At 36.4% G+C, this 27,732-nt stretch overlaps 2 protein-coding genes and 1 long non-coding RNA gene across 4 annotated transcripts in view; 1 reads left to right on the top strand and 2 right to left on the bottom strand.

Annotated features, from left to right (window-relative positions):
• The window catches only part of LOC105494080 (uncharacterized), a 73,435-nt gene extending 71,196 nt beyond the window's left edge, over positions 1-2,239 (top strand). For both annotated transcript variants that reach the window (XR_003020993.2, XR_011616476.1), the window contains 2 exons: positions 1,549-1,687; positions 2,110-2,239. This is a non-coding gene — a long non-coding RNA (uncharacterized lncRNA). The remainder of the gene's footprint in view (positions 1-1,548; positions 1,688-2,109) is intronic.
• LOC105494079 (lysophosphatidylcholine acyltransferase 2) overlaps positions 1-27,732 on the bottom strand; it is an 81,166-nt gene that overhangs the window by 10,743 nt on the left and 42,691 nt on the right. Inside the window, exons 10-12 of the mRNA XM_011762184.3 lie at positions 26,601-26,726; positions 25,066-25,219; positions 1,511-1,609 (exon numbers count right to left, since the gene is read on the bottom strand). Coding sequence (XP_011760486.1) covers positions 1,511-1,609; positions 25,066-25,219; positions 26,601-26,726 — 379 coding nt within the window. The remainder of the gene's footprint in view (positions 1-1,510; positions 1,610-25,065; positions 25,220-26,600; positions 26,727-27,732) is intronic.
• Positions 2,799-25,055, bottom strand: LOC105494078 (calpain small subunit 2). The gene has a single exon (XM_071084552.1). The coding sequence runs from the start codon at positions 9,573-9,575 to the stop codon at positions 8,829-8,831; it is 747 nt and encodes a 248-aa protein (XP_070940653.1). The 5' UTR covers positions 9,576-25,055; the 3' UTR covers positions 2,799-8,828.

The following is a 27,732-nucleotide window of genomic DNA, read 5'->3' as shown; positions in this document are numbered from 1 at the left end:
AAAGCTGAAGGATTTAAACTTTGGAAAAAGTCTGGCCCTTGCCTTATGACCATCTGCTAAGCATCAACCATTTAGGTTCTTTACAGGCCTAGCAGTTAACTCAGTTTAAACCAATCTGAAATAAAAAGTAAACTCAGGGGCTCTTCTATCAATGATAGTGCACATGAAAATTCCTAAGGCTCATCCCAAGTGGCCTCTAAGACATAAGAAATGAACTCTTGGAAGAAGAAAGTCTTTCTAGATAATAGAGGGGGAAAAGACTTCTTGGAATTGCAGGGAGACATTCTTCTCCAAGAAAGTCAGGAAAAGATGAGTAGAAAACAGAAACAGAAGGCCAGGCGCGGTGGCTCACACCTGTAATCCCAGCACTTTGGGAGACGGAGGCGGGCGGATCATGAGGTCAGGAGACCAAGACCATCCTGGCTAACATGGTGAAACCGTGTCTCTATGAAAAATACAAAAAATTAGCCAGGCGTGGTGGTGGGCACCTGTAGTCCCAGCTACGCGGGAGGCTGAGGCAGGAGAACGGCGTGAACCTGGGAGGTGGAACTTGCAGTGAGCCGAGATTGCGCCACTGCACTCCAGACTGGGCAATAGAGTGAGACTCCGTCTCAGAAAAAAAAAAGAAAAAAAGAAAACAGAAACAGAGAAGGTCTGCAGCTCTCCTGCTGGACGAAAGCAAGGGAACTACGTGGCTGTACAACAAGGGCAAATATACACAGCTTAGCAAGACAACGAGAGAAATCAAGTTTCTCTTTTACTTGAGAGACGACCTTAGAACAAAAAGGGCATATCATATTTAAACATACTGATTAGATGAAGCCCCTTTACTCTCAGAACAGAACCCACATTTTGGGAATGTATTCTTCCCTCTTCTTTTGCACTTGTAAGTAAATGGTCCTCAAAATTCAAACTTTCATCAAGCTCTGTGGGAACCAGGGATATGAATTTTATTCATCAGCTCCCAATTTAGACCCCTGTATTGCTGTGAAAATATATGCGATACTACAGAAAGCCATGAGGGGCAGGAACTTGGGACATTTATGATGGTGTTCACTTGATGCCACAATGACAAAACAAATGTCATTTAAAAAAAGTACCACTGAAAATATCACTGACATACAGAATGAGAAAATAAGGATAGATCAGAACTTTCCAGAGAGTGAATTAGGATGACTAGTGACAGGTGGTGTTTATTTATAAATTTCCCCTTTGGGGCTTCAAAATGGGGAAGCTGAAAAGAAATAATTTTTTAAGTTAGCTTGTGAAATCTCCTGCTCTTCAATCTTGATGCTGTTAATTAGGCTACTTCTAGAGACTTTTTGCGTAAACAAATGCTTGTGTTTTCTTTATTCTCAGTAGCAACTGATTTAATCACATTATTGTCCTGTACATGTCACAGCAGATCTATAAAATCATGTAATAGATTCACTGATTTCCAAATAATACACTTAGAGTCAACACTTGTTTACAAGGCAGACCAAGATGCTTTCAATGGGGCTGACATTACCTTAAATGCCACTTGGATGATCTCCTCTGTATTGGCAGGGTTGCACAAGACAGCCAGGCCAATCACATACTCTCGGAAGTCGATGCTGCCGTCATGGTTCTGTGAAAGGATGGGAGAAATTAATTAGAAGGGCCACTAGTGGAATTACTATTAATCCTACTACAAGGTGAAATTCAGGTATGTCTTATAGCTCAACATCATCATTCACTGTTCCTATTTGGAGAAAAGTCTCACTGAGAAGGAACAGCAAGCAAGTAGCCCAACTATTCCCAAGAAGGAAGAAAAATATATTTTCTGTTTAGCAATAAATATAAACTATTTATGACTGGGGCCATTTATCATGGCTCAATGGCACCCAGTGTGGGTTCTTGAGCTCAGCTTTGCCATGACTGGAGCCCCTCTGGGAGGCAGGACCTGTGAGTTTCATCCTTTGTGTGAGTGAAGTGTTCATTCCACAATTACTGGTGGTCCTGCCATAAAGACCAACATCAAAGGGTCATTAAGGGTCCTAAAGGGTTACTAAGCAATCTTCCACATGTGGAAAATGGAAAGAAAAGAAAAACGGCAATAATCACAGCTACATTTTTTCTTTCTTCCAGGCTTAATCTGAAGTAAACCAGGAGCAACTGAAGCAAACTTGGGCAACTTTAATAGCCCTGGGGGACATCAATCACCCCAGAAGATCTTGCACTTCTAAGCCAATGAAAATAAAGCATAACTAGTATAATACACCTTAGGAGGCATTTCCTGATGGCAATATAAAGGAAGAAATTGATCATTGTAATTCAGGCTGATTAAATACAGAGTTTTCCCTGTACATTAACTGTTTACCTAGACAGGAGCACTAAGAAGATGAAAATGGAGAGAAGAAAGCTTAGGAGAAAAGGAAGAGAGAGAGAGACAGAGAGAGAGAGAGAGAGAGAGACAGAAAGAGAGATAAGGCAGACAATAGGGAGGACTGAAAGAAGAGAGACCAGACAGAGAACTAAAAAAGAAAGACGGAGAAGAGGAGAACAGACAAATGAGATGGAAGTGTTAGAAAAAGATAGAGAGGTGGAGGGAGTATAGGAGGAAGGAGAAAGAAAGAGAACTGTAAGTACTTGATTATAATACCAGGTGTTAGAATCATTTTGGCAGCAAAATTTTCAAGTGATACATTCCCAGATAAACTATGAGCTAGTAACAACAAAGCTAGGGCAGTACTTAATTTGATAGACTAATAATAATATTTGACACCACAAGAGTATGATAATTGTGATTATCATACTCATATCATCACACTTCTGTGATGAAGTATCTACACTTCAATCAAAAGTTTCTTAAAAGCAAGGGCTGTTTTCTTTGTGTAACAGTGTATTCTCATTCCGCGGCACAGAGACGGGGCTAAGGGAAAAAAAACAGAAAAACAAAAAAAACAAGAACAAACTTTTTCTCATCTACCCTTACCTACTACTCTAGGTTCATAGAACTTTCACTTCTAAACACTAAGCCAAGAATTCTTTGCTGGAGTTTCATGGATGAATTTGGGGAAGGGAGGGCTGTGAAGCCCCTGAAATGGTATGCAATTTTTATGACATCTTTCTAGAGAAAAATGTAGCTTTTATAAGCTTCTCAAAGCAACCCAAACTTAAAAAGTTAAGAATCATTTTCACCATATTACTTTATCTTACTGCAGGGCGGAAACTAAAAGGAGCAATAATTTAATCTCACTTTCCCACCAGAGAAGGTAGAAACAGAGGTTTCGAGATTTCCCTAAAGGAACAAGGTTTATTTCTGAAACAAACATTCAGGTCCTCTGACTTCCTTTTGTCTGATTACCAGTTTGTCAGAGAGCTGTTTTTTCTGTTTGTTTGTTTGTTTTTTTTTTCCTTTTCTTTAATCAGCTTTATTTGTGTTGATTACATTTACATTCAACAGAATGCATCCATTTTAAATGTAGAGTTTGACGTGTTTTTTGGTTTTTGGTTTTTTTAAAGATATGCTCTTACTCTCTTGCCCAGGCTGGAGTGCAGTGGCTATCCATAGGCACGATCATAAGCGCACTACAGGCTCGAACTCCTTGTCTCAAGAGATCCTCCACGTCATCCTCCAGAGGAGCTGTAACTACAGGCGTGTGCCACCACACCCAGCTTAGTTTGATGTGTTTTGACAAATGTATACACCATGGTAACCAGCACCACAGTCAGTATCTACATTTTCATCACTCTAGAAGTTTCAGAGAAGGCAGAGTATTAAAGGAAATCTTTTCCATCTTTGCCACCACCATTTAATTTTCTTATGCACTCTGGAGGGCTGTTTTTACTGAGCCTTAGAGGCTGAGGAGCTTCTTGAAACATGGCTATATTGCTCAACATAGATACATTTCTTCTGCAATTAACTTTTTCCACTAAGCAACATAGAAGTCTTAAATAGAAGTTCTTAAGAACAGATCCAAGAATGATTTATGGACACTGAAGTTACTATCACAGATTATCTGAATAATTGGAAATACTCCTTTGAATTTATGTTGTATCTTTATTGTGAGACATCCAGTTTTTATCTATACTACCAAACCCTATGTGTAACACAGGTCAAGCATCATTAAGTCATTTTGCAGATGGAGAAACAGCAGTGTGACAAACTCTTAACATTACCACTAGTCACAGAACAAGGTAATATTCTGGACCTCTAATTTCATTAACATATGAGTGGTTCTGAATGACAAAGAATGTTAAAGCAGATGATCACAAGAGAGGGTATATGAATGTTTTCATCCTAGTAATGTGAAGGAAAAAGCAGCATGGAAATTATTCTGAGAGATTATATTATTGGGTTAGTAAATCAATACACTGTTAAGATTCCAAATTCAGAATAACAAAATTTAGAACTGGAAGGAATCTTATAAATCATCCATTCAACTTCTTCATTTTTACCAATGAAAAAAATGAGACAAAACTTTCTCTGAGGTCACAAAACTAACTACTGCCATAGCTGCAATTAAAATTTAGTTAATCTGGCTGCTAACTAAAGCAAATGGCTTCATAAAATGTACCCCAAAATAGATAAAAATTATACAGCAAAATATACTATTTTTAATTCTTAAATATTGAATCAGTATCATGATAAGAATTATTCCACAATCTTTGGTTCTTCTCTTTAAAAACCTACTGAGGTCCCCAGGAAGAATTATAAACTTAATAAAAAAAAATCTAGACTTGAAAATATTTCAGAGCCACATTTCAAAGGAGACCAGCTCTTTGGAGGGAGGCCATAATCCCTCTCCATAACCTGTCCTAATCTGGAGCCCAGAGAAGTCCAGAGTTGGAACTAAGGACTTGCATTGGGTAAGTACAAATAGAAAAGATAATGGTCTCATGGAAACTCCAGAGAGTGGGCGCCATCCCTTTCCTGGAAGTCAGCAGGATCAGAAAAGCATGGAAGTGTGTGTGAGGGGAGGTCACTGTGAGCTCATGGCCCCCCAGCACATTTCATCTGCTCAGTCACACAACACCAGCTTTCAGGGCCAGCAGGAAGCTCTAGGCTACTTGTTCAAATATTGTCCACTTAAAACTCTTGAAAAAATACGTGGTGATTCTCATGTGTCTGATTCTCAGGTATCAGTTCCTTCCAGTTGTGTCACCATTGAATTTATTCAACATCTTTATTCATGTGGAATTAGATACTCTTTATAACTTTTTATGTTCAGCAAAATGTAAGGATATGGTTTTGAATACATTTTGCAATGATAGTCCCTCAAGAAGAGGGACTATTTTTCTTTGTTGTGTTATAACTGATATATATCATCCCTGTAAATGAGAGATAATCAATGTCGTCAAAATAATTTTAAAATGTTTACATAAAACAGAATTTACTTGACAGCAACCAACAGAAAAAAAGTCTTCACATCTTGAAAGATACTCTATAAATCGAAAGGAGTATTAGTATTAAAATACAGTAAATTCTCAGTTATGCAGAAGAGTATGCGAAGAAGTATTCTATTTAACTGAATATTCTGATTAAGAGCATATTTCTAACCATATAAATTGTATCAATTTTCTAGGAATAAAATTGTTTTAGTATACTTAAATACTTTTAAAAAGCAATTCAGAAGGTTCTTCAAGATCAGTAGGCACATTAAATATCCATACGTCGTAAGTGCCTCCACAAATATTTTTTAAGTCCCCACTATATGTGTAGTTGTGTAATACTACTGATAAGATTTTTTTTAATAATTGTTTTTTCAAGACAGGGTCTCCCTGTGTCACTCAGCCTGGACCTCCCGGGCTCAAGCGATCCTCTACCTCAGCCTCCTGAGTAGCAGGGACTATAGGCGTGTGCCAACTTCCTTGGCTAGTTGTGGGGATGTTTAATTTTTTTTGTAGAAACAGGGTTTTGCCATGTTGCCCGGGCTAGTCTTGAACTCCTGGGCTCAAAGCGATCAGCCTGCCTCAGTCTCCCAAAGTGCTAAGATTACAGGCTTGAGCTACCATGTCTAGCCAGTACTGATAAGATTTCTGACTGGGGTAGCTAGATAAACCAACTTTTAAAAACACATGCACCACTACCCAAAAATATTTTTAAAGTGACCTTTAAGATCACATACAAATTTTGAATGTTTTTGGAAGTTTGCTGTTCAGAGTTACAGAGCACATGGTTCTTTTCCTTTTTTATAGGTTATAAAATTTAGTGGATTATATCAAGATAAAGTTACTTTTCAAAATCACATGGGATATTTTGAAATTTTAAAATGTAGATGTATAATTTCACATATTTTTATCACTGAGTATGATTTTCAATTTACACTGATTAAATTACTTAATGTTAGAAATTTGAAAATAATGGCATGGAGTTATATGAATGATCTTATATAAATCTTAGGCTATAAATAGTCTTGCATACAGAACAGGCAAATTTTTAAAAAGGTGTCAAGTTAAGTATTGCTTCTAACATTAAAAATGTACCTTTACAAATATTGAATGAAAACTAAGAAATTCAATCACTTGCTAGGCTATTGGTTCTGCACAACACTAAATATTTGGTTACTTGGGAAAAGTTCAGATTTTTTAGTTTCTAGTATCCACTCTGATGTCTGAGGTTACTTACACAAATTCAGAAGAGAACAGGAGAGAAACTTAGGTAATTTCGGGATGTTTTTCCGTGAGCATGCTAGAAGAGAATCGTAAAAGTAGGTAATCCTTTAACTTGAGGAGCAAGGGCAATAATACTACTCCTAGTGTGAGATGATTGTTTTAACTTTTATGAAACATTTACAATAAAGTGAGGAACAAAAATGTGGTTACACTGTTCTTTCCACAACCATCCTGTGGAAAGGTTAAATTATAAACCTAATATTCTGAGACCTTAAAAGATGTCTGGCAGCTTTCCCCTTTCTTGGCTACTTTACTACATCCATGCCTAACATATTCCTGGACTTATTCTAAAATAGAGAGATTGATATTAATGTGTGGTTGCTGGCAGCAGCCTCCTTCTTGTGTAACCACACCTGGTCTAAGTAGCATACCAGACCAAGGTTAAATTACAAGTCCCTTGAGGAAAGTGGATGTGATCTCTGTGCTTGGCTCCATTCAGAATTATATGTGTGTGGTGTTTCATAAATATTATATGATGGTGATGATGGTGAACACGAAGGCCAAAAGCCAACCTCTCCACATTTCACTAGGGATTTTTAACAGGAAGTTGAGGACGTTAACAGGCTAGTTACATCATTTCCATAGTTACAACTTTCTTCTAAATGAGTCCAAAGAGGAAGGAAGAATTTATCTGCAAACTCAGGATGACCCTCCAAAGTAGCCTGGGATAGAGACAATGCATTAAAAATCAGAGAAGCAGAATGGGTGGAGACCAATTAAATAGCAGACAGAGGAAGTGAGCACTTACAATGCAGCCTCTCTAGCTGTGTCTACTGGCACCGGGATTCTGGATTCTGTTTGCTCTGCTATAATAGCCTGTTATCAAAATTATAAAACCAAACCAAGGTCTGTACACAAGAAAGGCACAACTACCCCAGCTTTTGGGTGGCAATTTCTTGGTATTTCTATCTTCCTTCTCCTGAAGGCTGGCAACACTGACTCTCCTGTTTGGCCTTAGTTTTGGCTGAGACAGGCTTGAAAAATACTGTGAGGCGGCCCTACTTTAAAGCAATCGAGGCTGTCAACCTTGGCTGATCATCAGAATCACTTGAGGAGCTTTAAAAATATTCATCTCTGGGCCCCACTTTTAAAAAGTCTTATTTAACATATTTGGAGACTCAAGTATTAGTATTCCTAAAGAGCTCTCCCAGTGATTCCAAATTGCAGCCAGGGCTGAGAACAATTGCAATAGTCAGCAATATTTGTTCTCTATATTGGTTTACATTCCATTTAACTGATTACTGTTCATGTGTTTTTCTTTCTTCTTCTTTGTTTGCTGCTTGTTTCCTGCCTGTAGTTTTCAAAGATGAACGAAAGAATTTTCCTTGCTCTAAGGCAGGACAAGACACGACAAGAGCTGGCTAACGTCAGCAGGGCATGCCTGATTTTGTATGAAGTACGTGTAAGAGCGAACATTTTGATTCATTAAGGCAGCTAGAGACATTTTTGAACTATGAGTGTATACTGTTTTATTCCCCAATGTCTTTGACTCTCTTTACAAATGTATCAAAACAAAACAAAATTGCTATGTGCTTTTTTTTTACTAAAGAAACAGAATTAAAGAACTTTAGAATTTTAGGTAGTAGCTCCATCATTTTTTAAAAATGCTACCCTTATATGAAACTGCTTAATTTCATTGTCTGAACCTGTTTCTTTACGGTTAAATAAGTTTCCTAAAAAGCACTTTTCATTTTTTTACATAATGGAAAGGACCAGGTGTAAAATTACAAGAAAAACAGATTTTGAACCTCTCTCCCCAACTTCTTAAAATGGAAAATGTATCTCCTGAGGGTTTTCTTGATTTATTCCAGGATTTAAAAAATTCATTCTTAACAACAATAACAACAATAATAAAGTTCCTACTCCTTGGAATTTATTCACCAAATAAGCAACACCTTTTAAAATCTACTCCGTTAGAATTCTACCCCACAACCTCCCCATCATATATATGTAAGTCCATATAAATCCAAATCTCAAAAACCTGATATACAAACCACTCAGAACATTTTTCATGAAATATCTGTTTTAATTCAGCAGTAAAAGGCAGCACACAATCAGAAATACGTAGGGTTGTGAAAGAGCTCGCCAGGAAATGACAGCTGTTGCACAGGGTATCAGCAACTGCGTACAGCATGGCAAGGTTTTCAGTCCTGTCCTCCTGTCCTCCTCTTGACTTCTCAGTGCTCACTTCAGGAATACATGGTCAACTGCAGCCACTCTTTGATAGACACTTGAATCAGGCCATCTCTATCTCTGTCCAGAGACTTGAAGGCACGAAACATGGCATCCAGGCGGACCAAACAGCTGATGAAATTGTTAAAATCCATATCTCCATCTTCATTAGCATACCGGCGGACAATCATTTGGTAAAGTTGTTCATTTAGCTGGAAGCCTGCAGCCTGCAGAGCTCCCCGCAGCTGAGAACTTCCCAGAGACCCAGAATGGTCCCTGTCATACTGCTTATAAACACACTGCCATTTCTTGATGTTGTTCCATAGATACTTAAATTCTTCAAAGCCCAGCTTCCCAGTCGTGTCACTGTCCATGACAGATACAATGCTCCGGCAGGTGTCAAGACTAAAACCGTCGGTCTTCAGATCCTTGTGCTTAGAAAGGACTTTGTTGAGAATATTCATCAGGTCAGTGGCACCCACCTCCATATCTGGTCCAGCCAGCTGTGTAAATTGTTGCCGAAATCGCCTAACTTCCTCACTTTCTGAGGCCTCCACATTGGTGAAATGCTGTTGAATAGGAGGCGGTTCTGGAGTATACTGAGCCGCTGCAGCCTCACTGATAAAATTCACAATTCCTCCAACTATCCCTCCAATATTTCTTCCTCCTCCTTCTCTTCTCTGACCACCTCCTCCAAAGAGGCCTCCAAGAGCTTCTCCAAGACCTCGATCTGCTCCTTCCAATAGAGCCTTTGCAAGAAACATGCTTTCAGTTTAACAAGCAAATGTGAAAGCTGCCGCAATCTTAGGGATGGTATGAGAAAAGATGAAATGGAGTTCAAGTGTTCACATGTGGAAGAACTGGCTTTTCTTTACCTGCTCACACTGCACCACGCCCCATGATGTGATGTTTCACATCCTCCTGAAGATACCTGAGTTCCATGAGGTCCTAGAACCTGCCATATTTTACAAGGCCTCAATAAAATTGTTTTCACTCTTCCAGATATTCATAAATTATAGTATGTATGACACCTTAGGATAATAGTTTTAAAGAAAAAATATTAAACTCTGCATTTTTATGTCATTGATTTCTTAGTCCTGTGTCTCAGCACCTAAAACATGATGTGCATTTTCCTAACAGGAAGAAGGTAAATGATGCAAGGAAATCAAAAATTTCTTTTCTAAGAAATATTTATTGTTAGGATAGAATTGAAGAAATCTTGGGCATTGGAAGAATATTTATCTAATCCTCTTCCTTTAGCAAAGATTCTCAAAATCAAGTAGTCCTAAGAAAAACTTAGGACAGAGATTTTTAAAATGCAAGGTCCTGAGTTCCCACTCCCAGATATTCTGATTCCATAGGTCTGCTGTGGGGTCTGTGATCGACATTGCTAAAATCTTTTTTGAAGTGTAATATTCATGTAAAAAATGTATCATATAAATCACAAATGGATAGCTCAAAGAATTTCACAGACTGAACACATACATGTTATAGCATCCACATCAAGAAATAGAACATCACCAGCACCCCAGAGACCTCTTCATACTTCTCTCCAGTTACTTCCTTCTTCCAAGGATAACCACTGTCCTGATATCTAATACTATAGATTTATTTCTGCACCTTAAATAAATTAAATCAGAAAGTACAGACTCTTTCATCTATTACTTTTTCATTATAAAAAATTTAAATATTTTAAAATTGTGATAAAATATGTATACCATAAAATATACTATTTTAACCATTTTTACGTATAGAGTTCAGTGGCATTAAGTATATTTGCATTGTGAAACCATCACCACCAACTAGCTTCAGAACTTTTGTCATCTGGCAAAACTGAAACTGTACTCGTTAAAGAATAACTCCCATTCTCCCCTTCTCCCACCCCTGGTAACCATCACTCTACTTTCTATCTCTATGATTTGACTACTCTGCATGCCTTATATAAGTGGAATCGTACAGTATTTGTTCTTTTGTGACTTGCTTATTTCAATCAGCATAATTTCTTCAAGATTCATCCATGTTGTAGCATGTGTCAGAATTCCCTTCCTTTCTAATGATGAATAATATTGTATTGCATTAATATACTCATTTTGTTTTTCCATTATCCCATTGGTGAATACTTGGGTTGCCCTTTTGGCTATTGGGAATAATGCTGCTATGAACATGGGTATACAAATATTTGTTTGAGTCTTTGCTTTCAATTCTTTTGGGTATATACCAAGAAGTGGAATTGCTGAATCATATGATGCTTCTATTTTTATCTTTTTAAGGAACTACCATATGCTTTTCCATATTGACGATACCACTTACATCCCCACCAGCAATACACAAGAGTTCCAATTACTCCATATCCTTGCCAACACTTGTTATTTTCTCTTTTGTTTTGTTTTCTAATAATGGCCATCCTAATGGGTGTAAAGTGGTATATCATTGTAGTTTTGATTTGCATTACCTTAATGATTAATGATGTTGAACATCTTTTAATGTATTAATACTTACTGGCCAAAGAAGATATTTGGAAAAGTGTCTATTTAAATCTTTTGGCCATTTTAAAATCTGGTTATTTGTTGGGTTTCTTGTTGTTGAGTTGCAGGAGTTCTTTAAATATTCTAGATATTAATCCCTTATCAGATATACAATTTGTAAATATTTTCTTTCATTCTTTCATTCTGCAGGTTACCTTTCCACTCTGTTGTTAGTGTCCTTTGAAGCATAAAAGTTTAAAATTTGTATGCGGTCATATTTATCTATTTTTCTTTGGCTGCCTGTGCTTTTGGTGTAATATTCAAGAAATCATTGAGAAATCCAGTGTCTTGAAGTTTTTCCTCTGTTTTCACTGAAGAGTTTTATAGTTTCAACTCTTATGCTTAGATCTTTGATCCATTTTGAGTTAACTTTTGTATATGTGTAAGGTAAGTTCATTCTTTTGCATGTGGATATATAATTTTCCCAGCACAATTTGTTGAAAAGACTGTCCTTTCCCCACTGAATGGTTTTGGCATTCTTGCTGAAAATCATATGACCATATACACAAGGGTTTATTTCTGGGTTCTCTATTCTATTCCATTGGCTTATATGTCTTTCTTGAAACCAGTACTACACTGTTTTGATTACTGTAGGTTTGAAGTAAGGTTTGAAATGAAGAAATGTCAGGCTTTCAACTTCGTTATTCTTTTTCAAGATTGTTTTGGCTATTCAGGGTCCCTTGAAATTCCCTGTGAATTTTAGGATTGATTCTTCTATTTCTGTAAAGAAACATTGGGACTTCGAAAAGGATTGCTTTAAATCTGTAGATCACTGTGGGAAGTACTGACTCTTAATATTGTCTTCTAATCCATAAATATGGAATATCTTTCCATTTATTTGTCTCTTCTTCAATTTCTTTTAGCAGTGCTTTGTAGTTTTCAGTGCACAAGTCTTTAGCTTCCTTCTTGAAGTCTATTCGAAGTATTTTAATTTTTTTCTATGCCATTGTAATGGAATTGTTTTCTTAGTTTCCTTTTCAGAATTGCTCATTGTTGGTGTATAAAATGCAACTGATTTTTGTGTGTTGACTTCATATCCTGTAACGTTGCTAAGTCCCTTAATTAGTTCTGTTTTTTGTATGTGTGAGGGGGGATCTTTAGGGTTTTCTACAAATAAGATCATATCATTTGTTAACAGAGATAATTTTACTTCTTCCTTTCTAATTCATATGCCTCTTACTTCTTTTTCTTGCCTAACTGTTCTGGTGATGATTTCCAATACCATGTTGGTAGAAGCATGAGAGTGGCATCCTAGTCTTATTCCTGATCTTAGAGGAAAAGCTTTCAGTCTTTCATCACTGCACATAATGTTAGCTATCAACTTTTCATATATGGTGTTTATTATGTTGGGGCATTTTCCTTCTAGTTTGTTGTGTGATTTTATCAGGGAAGAGTACTGAATATTGTCAAATGCATTTTCTGCATCCGTTGAGATGATCATATGATTTTTCCCCTTCATTCTGAGAATATGCTGTGTTACATTAATTGATTTTCATATACTGAACTATCTTGCATTCCAGGAATAAATCCCACTTTATCATGGTATATAATACTTTTAATGTGCTGTTGAATTCTGTTTGCTAGTATTTTGTTGACTTTTGCATCCATGTTCATATGGCATATTGTTCTGTGGTTTTCTTGTCTCCTAGTGTTTTTATCTGACTTTGACTGTTGAATTCTGTTTAATGTGCTATTGAATTCTGTTAGACAGTATTTTGTTGACTTTTGCATCCATGTTCATACAGCATATTGTTCTGTGATTTTCTTCTCTCCTAGTGTTTTTATCTGACTTTGGCCTCATGGAATGAATCAGAAAGTATTCCCTCTTCTTTAATTATTTGGAAGAGTTTGAAAAGAACTGGTGTTAGTTCTTCTTTCAATGTTTGGTGGAATTTTCCAGTGAAGCCAATTGGTCCTGGGCTTTTCTTTGTTGGGAGGTTTTTGGTTACTGATTCAATATCTTTGCTAATTATAGGTCTATTCATATATTTTACTTCTTCATGATTCAGTCTTGGTAGTTTGTGTAGGAATTTGACAATTTCATCTAGCTTATGCAATCTGTTGCATACAGTTGTTCATAGTACTTACTCACCATCCTTTTTATTTCTGTAAAATTGGTAGCAATGTCTTCTCTTTCATTTCAGGTTTTATGTGTCTGGCTTTCCACCCCTCCCCCCCCCCAACATTGTATTTTTGAGATTTGATTTTATATTTTTAATAAGCATCTTCAGAAGTCAGTCTGCAACAGGTAGCCCAGATAATACTTTGAGAAATCCTACCTTTAATACTAGTTATAGTCAGAGTACAAATCCTCCAGAGGTTGTTGGAAGTTCTATTGGTGAACTTGGGGAAAAGTAGCTAGGACTTAATGATTAAGTCATTATATTACTTAGCATTTGGGGTCTCAATTTCAAATCTACAAAATGATAATAATAATATCTCCCTTGCTTACTTTAAATGATTCAATCTGATTTATTATGTATCAGGACTTGGGCTCAGTACTTAGGTTACAGAGGTGAATAAAGCAGGATGGCTGTGCTCAAGAATCAAGTAGAACTATAGGAAACTGTTACAATTATAATATGAAGTCTGTGTTCACATTTCTACTATTAATACTAATCTATTGTATTTGTATGTAATATGTTTTAGAGCCTAGGTTTGATTGAATTCCTCTGAAAGATACAAATGTATTTCAGATAAGGTAAGAAAAATTCAAGAAAAGTTAAGCTAGTTATCCAAGGTCATGTAGCTAGTGCACTGTCCTATGATACCAAACCAGTATGGGCACGCAAAAAGGAATCAGTGAATTCCACTGAGGCAAAGGAAAGGAGAACATTTACCTATAGAAGAGATCATGTGTAGACCTGACTAGAGACTGAGTCAGAGTTCTCCAAATAGATAAGGGATATATAAAAGGACAGTCTAGCAAAAATACAGAGGAGCTAAAGGATATGAGGTATTCAAGAGATGGTGAACAGTACAATGTAATGAGACTCTATTGCTAGGAGTGATGAGAGATAAAGAGAGATCAATAAGATGGAATCAAATTGGAAAGGGCTTTGACTGCTATGTGGCAGAGTCTCTCTCACAAATAATTGTAGAAACTACTGACAGCTCAAATGTAAAGTCAAAAGGAGATTAGATGTGAAATTACTTTGGAAATTATGTAATTCTAGAATTGAATAATGATTATTCTAGCTATTATTAGGGAGAGAATAGTAGCGAGGGGACATCGCTCTGTCCAGGACATGAGAGCAATGTCCTGTCTTCTGCCACACTGAGTGGTTTGTATAAAACTTTCCAACAACTGATTTTATTTCTCATAGGCACAATGAAATGGCCTCTGTGAACACCAAAAGCCAAATGTCTTCTTTAACTACTCAGCAAAAGTATCACAAAAGAACTGTCTTCCTTTTAGGGAATCACAAGGGGCCATCTGGCTTTAGACAGATTTAAACACATTCATACAAGCTTCTCTCAGAGAAAATTACATGAACTTTGTTTTTATAATATTGCAAATTAACTTGATAATATCGACTGTCACATAAAATGTGCCTCCTTGTGCCTGTCTGAAGTGTTTTTTTGCTGTGGTTTAAATTCAATTCTTCTCATTTATTTTCTGTGAAGATGGAGGGCATTTGGCTAACAATTTCTCATAAGCCATCATAGAATAAAAGACTATTATTAGATTAACAAGCTTTTTCTCCTCTGGATGATTTAATCCCCTATGGCTATTTATTAGAACATTAATAGCAACCTTAATTTCTGTCTGTGGGAACTCTACCATCCACATCTGCAAAAAAAAAAAAAAAAAGTGTAGGAGGGGAAGAAGCCACATCTGATGGATAATTTAGTCCCAATTTGGGGAACCAAGTTATTAGACTTAAAAAGTACACACTGAGACACAATGTTATTTAAAACATTATTCAAAATAGTCCAAAAGTGGAAGCAACCTAAATGTTCACCAACTGGTGAACAGATAAGCAAAATATGATATATCCACATAAAAGAATACAATTCAGCAATAAAATCATGACTGATATATGCTACAAGATAGATGAACCTTAAAACATTATGCTAAGTGAAAGATGCCAGACACAAAAGACATACATTATAGGATTCCATTTATATAAAATGTCCAGAAAAGGCAAATCTATAGAGATAGAAAGTTGATTGGTGGTTGCCTAGGGCTAGGGGATAACTAGGTGACAGGAACTAACAGTTAATGACATAAAAAATCATACTGGGGTGATGGGAATGTTCTAAAACTGCTTGAAAGTTGATGACTGCACAACTTGGTAAATTCACAAAAAAATTATTGAATTGTATACTTGGGTGAGTTATGATATGTAAAATATGCCTCAAGAGAATTATTTTTTTAAAAGTCAATAGTGACAGTTTGTAGTAAAAAAGAATACCAAACTAGGAATTCTAGTCCCAGTCCTGCAATTAACCAGCTGTGTGGCCTTGGGCATATAACTTCCTCTCTTGAGCTGGCAATCTTCTGCAAAATAAAGAAGATAGGCAATTTGATATCCAAATGTCTGTTTAGCTCTACAATTCTGTGAATCTAGATTTGTGACAGCAACATCATTCTTGTATTTAGTTTCCTTCTGGCGCCTAGACATTTTTATGCTATATATTAATTTAATTTAATCTTTCTTTATCTCGGTCTGGTTCCACAACTTTTAAAGACATGCTCACTTACCCTTATTCCCACTTTGACATATTGTCTGGTGACTGAAACCTATTAAGTATGTTGCTTTCCAAACAGAATTCCAAGGGGAACTGAACCTCATCTAGAATAACAGAATGAATCACAACTCCCACTTTAGATGAAGCCTTTCTGTCAAGTGAGGCTTTCATCTAACTGCAACATGATCTGGACCAGACCTTCCTAATTTGTTGATAAGAATGTCATGTTGGATGAAATCAAAAGCCTTTCTAGAGTCCATATAGATGAAATCTATTTCATTTTCCTTATCATCTTGGACTGTCACTCTGTCATAGAGGGAAATTGAATTGATATGACACAATTTTCTCTTTACAAAACCTTGTTCTTTACTTCCTTGTGCTCTTGGAGGAGGCCAGTAATTACTACCTTGCTCTAGTTTAAAAACTTACATTTTAATTTTACAGTCTCCTTTCTGTTTCCTCTATGCATCTCCCAAGTATACTTGCACTGAGAAGCCAAAAGTAAAGCATATAATTCTCATGTCTAAATGGACATTTTAGTTAACTACACTCGGACATAGGAAATACTATGACGGACTAAATGGAGGAACTAAGTGAACCTGAGAATTGAATAGGGAAATACTCAGACATATAGAACCAAACTTTCAAGGCATGTAACTGAATAGAAAAGTTTATGTGTCCCACCCAGAAAGTTATAGCCTTTTTTTTTTTTTTTTTGTAAACTATATCATATAAGTTGTGGAGTAGAATTCATATAGCAAATCCTGATTAACTGGGATTGGAATCAAAATGGTTCTTTTCATGTGAATTATGAAATACTATATTACATATAAAACCTTAACTGGAAACTTAAAAGATAGAAGACTTCACTGTTTATTTCCAGTCATTTAAGCCACCTAAGTGCCCTGTCCTAACTCTCAGCATGAGCAGAAAACCTGCACACTACAGCACCTTACCTTCTCTAACAGGAAGGAGCAGGCAAGAATGTTTGCTATTATTGGCACTCAAGATTTAACACATGAACTAATACCAAGAACAAGAACAGGGCAGACAGGAAAAACTTGGAATAAAGAAACACATTCATTCCACATAATGTGAAACAGTAATGAAACATCTACAGAAGTTTACAATAGCCAAGAAGGCTGGATTGCCAAAGTGCTAAAGTATACACAAACTTTTCCTGTCTAATATTTAAACAAAGTACATGGTAATGCCAGAAGAACTAAGTACTTGTTAGGAGGCAGAAATGGGAAAAATCATGACCGTTGTTAAATTTTTTACAGAATGGAAATCATAACTATCTATCTAAATTTTCCTAAGGAATAATCTATGATGCATATAATGGTGTTGGTAAAAAGAGAAAGTGAGCTCATGCCAGGCTACAGCTGAGAATTAGAAATCAATTTCCTCATTCTTTTCCTCTCATCTGTGAAGATGAATGATACACCACTACTTACAACTATGGGAGGATAGTTACAAGAGCTAGACAGATTAGTCAATAATAAAGAGTCTTAGTGATCCCTTTAAATCAGATGTAGAATACCCACGAATTAATAACAGTCACTATAAGTCAGACTTATAGTGACTTATAGTAATCCTTCAATCCAGTTCTTAAACCTACAAGCATGCTTTGTTTTCATCAGCTTAGGAAATACAGTAGGGACCAGCGAACTACAGCTGGAGGGGCAAATCCAATCTGGTGCCTGTTTTGTAAATAAAGTTTTATTGGGACACAGTCATGCCATTCATCTATGTATTTTTATGGCCATTTCTGCACTATAATAGTGGAAATGAATAGTTGTAACAAACACCATATGGTCTGCAAAGTCAAAAATATTTTCTATCTGGTCCTTTGCAGAAAGTTTCCTGACTGAAATACAGCTTTGCTGCTAGTGAGTATGGTGACAGTGTTAGATAGAAAATTAAGATGAATGCATCTTGAGATGTAGTGTGGAAGAGACATGACTTGCTTGTGGTAGGAGGTAAGAGGCAGATAATATGGTATATTGGCAAGCTTGCAAAAAAAATTATGTGCTTACACAAATATGTGAGAACTGTTTTATAGGTACAGAAGATACTGCTGCCAGGGCAGCACACAACTGCTGAATAACACTATGCTGAAGGAGGATGAAATGAAGAATGATGTTGTTATGGACATTGCAAGACATTGTTATAACTGTAAAAATGATTGTATTATAATTAATTCTGATTTAGCCACTGTAAAACTTTCCTAATCTTGTTAAGTGTCTTTGAATCCCTTCAAGTGTGCTGGCATAACATCTACTCTTAATCTGAATTATAAACATACAAAATGTTGAGAAGCCACTGTTTTAAACCATTGTTTAAGCCCTTAGCTCTCACTCATCTGGACATTTAACTAATCCCCAATGAACCTCTGAACCAGAGTTAAGAACACATTCACGAAAATAAAGAAGCTAACTTAAACCTAAAGTTGAAAAGGGTCTTTTTTGTTTTTCCAAGATATGAGACCTTCCAAAGGAAATTATCCCAAACTAGTGAACTATGCCATGCTTTAGATCATGAATACCACATTTCTGTTGGACCTTCAAATGGTCTGCCATCAAATATCTGAGAATCTAAAGACATGTTAGAAGGAGCTAATAGCATATTTTTGTAGGATAAATTGAGACAAAAAATATTATGAAGTTTTTGCAGACTAACCAAGAATGCAGGTGGGAAGAAAAAGTAAGGGAGTGGTGGAGAGATACTGAGGTTTTCCCTCCATCCCCTAAATGCCAACCACAACAGCATTAGACTTGAGAAAAGATGAGAAAAAAAAAAGAAGAAAGGGAGAAAGGAGGATAAAGTGGGAAGGGAATATGGGAAGGGCGTATGGGAGCATTTTCCACTGCAGGAATTTCTACCTGCTGAAAGAGCAACAGGGACACCTTACCTTTTCTCTTTCCCATCCTTCCTCCCTTTCCTCCCATTGTGCACTTAGTTTAGCAAGATAAACTACCCTGAGAGAAACAAGCTATGGAGCTGCTGAAATTTCTTGCCTTTCCCATCAAACGTCCCTCTACTAAATCACTTACAGAGACTGAGAAAACAAGCTTAGCATGGAAAGTGGGTATGTGTATAAGGTGTGGCATCAATTGCACAATTGAACTTCTCAAAACAAAGTAAATCTTCACAGGCACAGACATTCAGGTGTGTTCAGAACAGAAAGAGAGAGAGAGGAAGAGAGAGAGAGAGAGAGGAAAAAGGAAGGAAAGAAAGGTGAAAATGCATTAATCATTAATTCTCCAGACTATTTTCTCTACCTTCCAGTATGTTGGAGATCAAAAGAAAAGTGTTTTGAAGAACAGTTATGGTTTATATCTAAACCTCAGACATATCATACAAAGAAGTAAAACAAACAAACAACCAAAAAAACCCCACGATTATAAAATAATATGTCAGCCTACCAAATCAGTTCATGCAAAACTGTGGTAACCAAATAAGCTACAAAGGCTCACCAGTCTTCCAACTGCCTGGGCCAATTGTTCTCTCTAGTCTGAGTTAGTCAATCAGCTAGCTGGCAGTTATTTTAATCTTTGGTTTATATCCCCTTCCCCACTCAAATCTTCCTATACTCAACAGTGCTGTACAAACAATGAGGGTGTTGGCAGGTATCATCAATCATCAAAAGACAGAACTGGTGTCATAGCAGTTCTGTAACTGCTAGCTATAATAGTTTGACACCTGAAGGACAGGGAAAGCTCTACAGATATTATTTTTAATTTTGATTAAAACTCCTTATGAGCACAATGTCTAAGATACGCTATAAACTTCGTCCTTTGTCCCTGTTTCATGTCCCTTCCTATTTCCCTGCCTCCTGTCCTGGTTTGTAGGTCCCTGCCATATTCTTTCCCATTACTAGTTTCATATATACAGAAATGTTATTTAAAATTACTCGCATGGTTTCCAAAAACATAGTGGAAAATTCTATATAAATCTTAGAAATATTAGTAATCATACAAGTAAAAAGGTACCTCTAATTTTCCAACTTGCACAGTTACATCCAATAATTTACTTGTGGCCAGTGCAGTAACTCATGCCTGTAATCCCAGCACTTTGGGAGGCCAAGGTGGGCAGATCACCTGAGGTCAGGAGTTCAAGACCAGCCTGGACAACATGGTGAAGTCTTGTCTCTACTAGAAATGTAAAAATTAGCCAGGTGTAGGAGTGCATGCCTGTAATCCCAGCTACTTGGGAGGCTGAGGCAGGGGAATCACTTAGACCTGGGAGGCAGAGGTTGCAGTGAGCTGAGATCATGCCACTGAGCTACAGCCTGGGGGATAGAGTGATACTCAGTCTCAAGAAAAAAACAAACAAACAAACAATAATTTACTTATTTCTTCCCCTAAATCTTCATTGCACTTTTTAGTAATACTGCTGCAGTCATACATTAGTATTTAATACATGAAAACAGATTATTTGTATGCTGCATGCAAGCCCAGAAGAGAGGTCCAGGCACTACACCTAAAAGAAGGTGGCTTAACAGCATCTTGTTAAAGAATAGTTCATCTATGAGGTCACAGAATAAGTCATTAGAAGAATGTACTGTGCTCTGGGAAAAAAGAAAAAAGCCCTGGTTATTTTGGTCATCAAGTAATGTTTTCTTTACAAACTACTTTTTTTTTCCCAATAGTAAATATAAAGCTGGAACTTTTGTTACATGCCAAGATGGATGGAAAATTTAGCCAGCGTATCATTCTCAACTATAACTGGAAACTTTGAACAAAATACAAAAAGCAACTACCTCTGGACAAAATAGCATAGGAGGAGGATTGGTGAGGAAAGTCAAAACTTGAAGAACAACTAGTAGGGCTGCAAAACCATGGAGGCAACTTAAAGTAGGACATTATTAAACTGTTGAAAGAAAAGAACAGTCCACTCAGAATTTTATATAGAGGCTTATCTCATGTTATTGTTCTTTGCTTTACTGAACTTCAAAGATAATGTATTTTTTGTAACAATTTGAAGATGTGTAACAACCCTGCATGAGCAAGTCCATCAGTGCCATTTTTCCAACAGCACCTGCTCACTTCATGTCTTTGTGTCATGTGTTGATAATTCTCCTAATATTTCAAAAAATTTTGTTATTATTATATCTGCTATGGTGATATATAATTAGCAATCTTTGATGCTATTTTATAATTATTTTGGAGCACTACAAACTCTGCCCATGTAAGATGGCAAACTTAATTGATAAATGTGTGTGTTCTGATTGTTCCATGAACTGACTGGCCATTCCCAGTCTTGTTCCCTCTCCTTGGTCCTCCCTGTTCCTTGGACACAACAATACTGAAATTAGGCCAAGTAACAACCCCACGATGGCCTCTAAGTGTTCAGGTAAAAGAAATGGTTGCACATTTCTTACTTTACATCAAAAGCTAGAAATGATTAAGCTTAGTGAGGAAGGCATGTCAAAAGCCCAGACAGGCCATAAGCTAGGTCTCTTGCATCAAACAGCCGAGCTGTGAATGCAAAGGAAAGTTCTTGAAAATTAAAAGTGCTACCCCAGTGAACACACAAATGATAAGATGGTGAAACAGTCTTATTGCTGTTATGAAGAAAGTTTGAATAGTCTGGATAGAAGGTCAAAGCCACAACATTTTGTTAAGCCAAAGCCTAATCCAGAATAAGGCTCTAACTCTCTTCAATTCTGTGAAGGCTGAGAGAGGTGAGGGAGCTACAGAAGAAAAGATTGAAGCTAGGAGAGGTTGGTTCATGAGGTTAAGAAAAGAAGTTGTCTCCATAACATAAAAGTACAAGGTACAGCAGCAAGTGCTGATGGAGAAGCTGCAGCAAGTTATCCAGAAAATCTAGCTAACATAATTGATGAAGATTTTCAACATAGATGAAATGGCCTTTTAATGAAAGAAAATGCCATCTACGACTTTCATAGCTAGAGAGAAATCAATGCCTGGCTTCAAGGCTTCAAAAGACAGGTTGATCCTTTTGTTAGGGGCTAATACAGTGGGTGGCTTTAAGTTGAAGCTAATGCTCATTTGCCATTCTGAAAATCCAAAGGCCCTTAAAAATTATGTTAAATCTACTCTGTCTGTGTTCTATAAATGGAACAACAAAGCCTGGATGACTGCACATTTGTTCATAGGATGATTTAAAGATTATTTTAAGAACATTGTTGAGACCTACTGCTCAGAAAAAAGATTCCTTTCAAAATATTACTGCTCATTGAGAATGCACCTAGTTACCCAAGAGCTCTGATGGAGATATAGAAGGAGGCTAATGTTGTTTTCATGCCTGCTAACACAATATCCATTCTGCCACCCATAGATCAAGGAGTAATTTCGACTTTGAAGCCTTATTAAGAAATGCTATAAGGCTATAACTGCCATAAGAAATGCTATAAGGCTATAACTGCCATAGCTAGCGATTCTTCTGATGGATTTGGGCAAAGTAAATTGAAAACCTTTTGGGAAAGATTCAGCATTCTAGAAGCCATTAAGAACAGTCAAAATATCAATATTAACAGGAGTTTGGAAGAAGCCAATTGCAACCCTTATGGATGACTTTGAGGGGTTCAAGACCTCAGTGGAGGAAGTAACTGCAGATGTAGAAATAGCAAGAGAGCTAGAATTAAAAATGGAGCCTGAAGATGTGACTGAATTGCTGCAATTTCTTGATAAAACTTGAATGGATAAGATGCTTCTTATGGATGAGCAAAGAAAGTGGTTTATTGCAATGTAAACTACTCCTGATAAAGATGCTGTGAACATTGTTAAAATGACAACAATTGATTTAGACTATTACATGAACTTAGTTGATAAAGCAATGACAGGGCTTGAGAGAACTGACCGAAATTTTGAAAGAAGTTCTACAGTGGTAAAATGTTATAAAATGGCATCGAATACTACAAAAAAACTTTTTTTTTTGAGATGGAGTTTCGCTCTTGTTGCCCCAGCTGAAGTGCAATGGCATGATCTCGGCCCATTGCAACCTCTGCCTCCCAGGTTCAAGCAATTATCCTGTCTCAGCCTCCCAAGTAGTTGGGATTACAGGCAAGTACCACCATGCCCAGCTAATTTTGTATTTTTAGTAGAGACAGGGTTTCACCATATTGGTTAAGATGGTCTCAAACTCATGACCTCAGGAGATCCACCCACCTTGGCCTCCCAAACTGCTGGGATTACAGGCATGAGCCACTGCACCCAGCCTACAAAGAAATCTTTCATGAAAGGAAGAGTCTATTAATGCAGCAAACTTCACTGTTGTCTTATTTATTTAAAGTACCACAACCAGCCCAGCCTTCAGCCAACTACCATCCTGATGAGTCAGCAGGCATCAACATTGAGGCAAGACAATCCATCAGTAAGAAGATTACAAGTTGCTGAAGCCTCAGATGATTGCTCACATTTTTTAGCAGTGAAGTATTTCTAAAATAAGGTATATACATTGTTTATTTAGACATAATGCTATTGCATACTCACTAGACTACTCTATATTATAAATAAACTTTTCTATGTACTGGGAAACCAAAAACTGCATATGGCTCACTTTATTGTGATACTCCCTTTATTGCAGTGGTCTAGAACCAAACCCTAAACATCTCCAAGACCTGCCTGTACAACAAAAATATCCTTCAGAATGAATGCAAAATAAGCTAATTCTCAGATAAGATAAAATAAAGGGTTCTTACTCTTAAGTATTTACCCAAGTGAAATGAAAGGAAAACCTACATTTATATAATAACCTATACACAAATGCTTAGAATGACAGCTATAGTCATATTTGTCCCCAACTGTACACAAACCAAATTGCCTCAACTAGGGAATAAAGTAACTATGGTACATCCATACAATTGAATACTACTCAGCAGTGAAAGGGAATTAATTATTGATCTATAAAACACCATGCCTGGATCTCAAATGCATTATACTCAGTGAAAGAAGCCATACTCAAAAAAACTATATACTGTATGATTCCATTTATATGGCATCTGGAAAAAGATAAACTATAGAGATGGAGAACAGATCAGTGGCTGCCAGGACTTAAAACTGGGGGAAGGGCTTGACTACAAATGGAATAACTGCAAGAAAATATATATATTTTTTCAACTGTTGTGTATCTTGAATGCAGTGGTAGTTACATGCTTCTGTGTATTTGTTAGAACTCATAGAACTGTAACCAAAAGAGTGCATTTTACTATCAATTTTTTTTTTTTTTTGAGAATAGGGTCTTGCTCTGTTGCCCAGGCTGGAATGCAGTGGCATGATCTTGGCTCACTGCAACCTCCGCCTTCTGGGCTCAAGTGATCTTCCCACCTCAGCCTCCTGAGTAGCTGGGATTACAGCTGTGCACTACTATGCCTGGCTAATTTCTGTATACTATCAATTTTATATATTAAAATACAAATTAAAAAATAGAAAACCTGAAGTCATGATACAGTTTTCCTAGGGAAACTTTTTGACAATTCAGTTATCTAATTGCATGTACTTAAATATTCATAAGCAGCAAACTGTATCCCCAATATAATGGCAAATGGCCAGATTTTAATTAAAATCTTTGTTACAAAACGTTACTTGAAAATAAAAATCTATTTGGTCTTCATCCAGGTTTGTGGAAGTCTAAAACCTTCAGAATAAAATTCTAACACGCATGTCATCAATACATGAGTTTTGATATAAATTTTAAAATTTCTGCCAATTATATAAACTCTTTCAATTCCATACCACAAATGTGGTTATATGGCCACAAGATTTATTTCTGACCTGGTATTTAAAATAATAGATATATTATATTATATTATATTATATTATATTATATTACACTAAAATAATAGATACATATATTATATACGACACTATAATAAATGTTACAATACACACACACAATTATTAATATTGCTATGAAGGAGAAAAAACAAAATCATGCAATTAAACCATAGGCTCAGCCTTGATTCTTCTAACACTGACCTATCAAGTTTTTCAAATTGTCTACCATATTGATTTATTCACTGTAGGACTGACAGAGTAAAAATGTGAAAGATTAAATTTTAACATACCCTGTCAAAGAGTGCAAAAAGTTGTCTCAAGACATCTGAAACAGGCAACTTTAAATACTTGGCGAATTCGTCAATTCCAATTCTTCCTCCTTTTGAGGAACTCGCAATAGATGCATATTCATCCAATTGCTTACGAACACCATCCCAATCTAATCTAAACACACAAAGAATTATAGATACATGTTATTAGCCCTTTACAATTCACATGGACATTTTATGGGCATTATTTTACTAATGTATCTGAGAGAAAAATATTTTAAGTGTTAAATTTGTAAAGGAGAATAAAATAGGTATTTAAAAGCACATATTGAACATATATGCAGGCATTTAATCTTTTAAAGGATACTTATATAACTGACAATTATCTTAAATATCTCAGGGAAAGAAAAGTAAATAAAAAGAAGAACATTGTAGTGGAATAATAAATTATTCATGAGAAGAAAATAAGAAAGCAAGTATTTTAAATCTAAACATTACTTAGTGAGTCCATAGCACGTTACTAAGTTTTTAAAGGTGAAATAACAATTCTTGCTTTCAAGAAGCTTTCAGGCTGATAATGAATTCATATTTCACAAAACGTTATGATAGGGGGATTCATTAGACTATACACATGTCCTCCAAGATTAGTTATGAAAAACCACTGTGATAAAACACTGGAAAATGTACTGTAGCTTACATCATACCCTATTTCTGCTTTGTTGAATTAAACAAATGAGCTAACACATACTTCTTAGCCCAATTTCAGTGACTATCTAAACTTTTTAAATCTACAGAACATTGTGACCATAATACGCAAACAAAAGCAAAACATTTTTATCTTACGATATAAATAATATTTTCTATACCAGTTATCAAAATATTATACTTTAATACTGAACTTTGATATGGTAACTGGTTCTTCATCTCCTTCATAGACAGGACGTTAATAAATTCTGCAAATTCCAGATAGGGTTGAGAACAGAATTAACTGCAATAAGGGTAGAGGGAGGTTGAGGGTTATACCTTTTACAGCAAATAGCTCAACAAGAAAGTTCTCAATGGTTTAAACTAGATCATAAGAGCACAAAGAAGAATTTTTGCCTTTTTTAAAAAATAGGTATCCAGAAAAAAAGGTAGATCTAGGGCAAGTATTTAATATTCAGTGATGGTAAGAATTGCAACTATACAAATCAATTCATGTTTCACATGTGAAGTTTTGACTACCACATGCCAGTATCATCTAATGATGCTGTCCTTGTAAGAAGGTGGCAGGACTAACTTCTCTGAGTCACTAACTCCCTCTGAAGAAGGAGGCAGATCTGTGTGGATCCATATTTATTATCCCTTGGTCTCCTCCTGTGGCCAATGCACATATCTCTGAGTTAACTGTTCTTGAAAAAGCAAAAGTAGATGAATAAAATGTGAGATAAATTCACATCTCCGACTTTCCTAATAAACACCAAGTGGGAACTAGAGCAGGAGAAAATAAACAGATAGGATTTCAGATCCCCTTTGAACAACTTTATGAAAGTACAGTCATTTTAAAATACACTTACTTCAATTTCCGGCTAATTTTAGTAAATTCCACCAGCCCAGCTTCCATAGGCAATGTTAGCTGTCCTGCTGAAATCATCAATCTGCAATCTTCGTAGGTATGATCTGTTACTGGTATTCCCAGAGCTCTGAAAGTATTAAGAAGCAAACTAAAATTCATTTAAAAAAAAAAAAAGTAATCATATTTCATTAGGCTTTAACTGGTTCCAAACAACAGCAAATGAAAAAGTATTTACTACTTTTTAAACCAGTAACTCTCGCTTTTCTTGACAAAGAGACATGTTTCTCCATTTCTTTGCAGACTTACTAAGGATCAGGTTAATCTCCTTATATCTACATGCTTCTGTCTGTGTTGCTGATAATTTTTGTTTTGTGTTTTAACTATAATGATAATAGTTGCCTTCAGTCTCATCGAAAGTAATTAGAAGACTTAGGTTCGAGTCCTAGTGGAGTTTTTTACCAGCTGTGGATGAAGCCTCACTTTTCTCATCTGTGCATAGGAATGAATATTGTCCTTATTCCAAATGGTTACTGTAAGGACAAAAAGAGAATGCCTGTGGAGGGTACTGTTTAAACAGATAAATGGAGCCGAACGCAGTGCCTCACGCCTGTAATCCCAGCACTTTGGGAGGCCAAGACAGGCAGATCACTTGAGGCCAGAAGTTTGAGACCAGCCTGGACAACATGGCGAAACCCCATCTCTACTAAAAATACAAAAATTACGCGGGCATGATGGTGGCACACCTGTAGTCTCAGCTACTCAGCAGGCTGAGGCAGGGGAACCGCTTGAACCTAGGAGGCAGAGGTTGCAGTGAGCTGAGATTGCACCACTGCACTCTAGCCTGGGTGACAGAGGGAGACCCCATATCAAAAAATAAATAAAATAAAAGAAACATATAAATGGCATTTGTATATAGTGTAAGTAAACAGTCTATCCAAATTGCTAGCTATCTATGTTTTTCATCTTTTATAGCTAGAGATCACCTTCTTGCTACATAGCAATCTTCCAAAAATACTGAAGCAAATTGATAAGTTAATATTTCTTCTAAACCTAAACATCCTCCATCCTTAAGTGAAAGTATAGTTCCTAGTTCCTACTTCACTACACACAGATTAAATGATAGTGAATTAAAT

This window comes from Macaca nemestrina, chromosome 18 (genome assembly GCF_043159975.1).
Source record: "Macaca nemestrina isolate mMacNem1 chromosome 18, mMacNem.hap1, whole genome shotgun sequence".
Lineage (NCBI taxonomy): Eukaryota > Metazoa > Chordata > Mammalia > Primates > Cercopithecidae > Macaca > Macaca nemestrina.
The sequence above is the reverse complement of the archived record's forward strand: the minus strand, read 5'-3'. Positions and strand labels throughout refer to the sequence as shown.

Bases quoted from the DNA above. Each gene is read 5' to 3' on its own strand.
- LOC105494078 (XM_071084552.1), bottom strand. From the start codon at position 9,575: ATGTTTCTTGCAAAGGCTCTATTGGAAGGAGCAGATCGAGGTCTTGGA.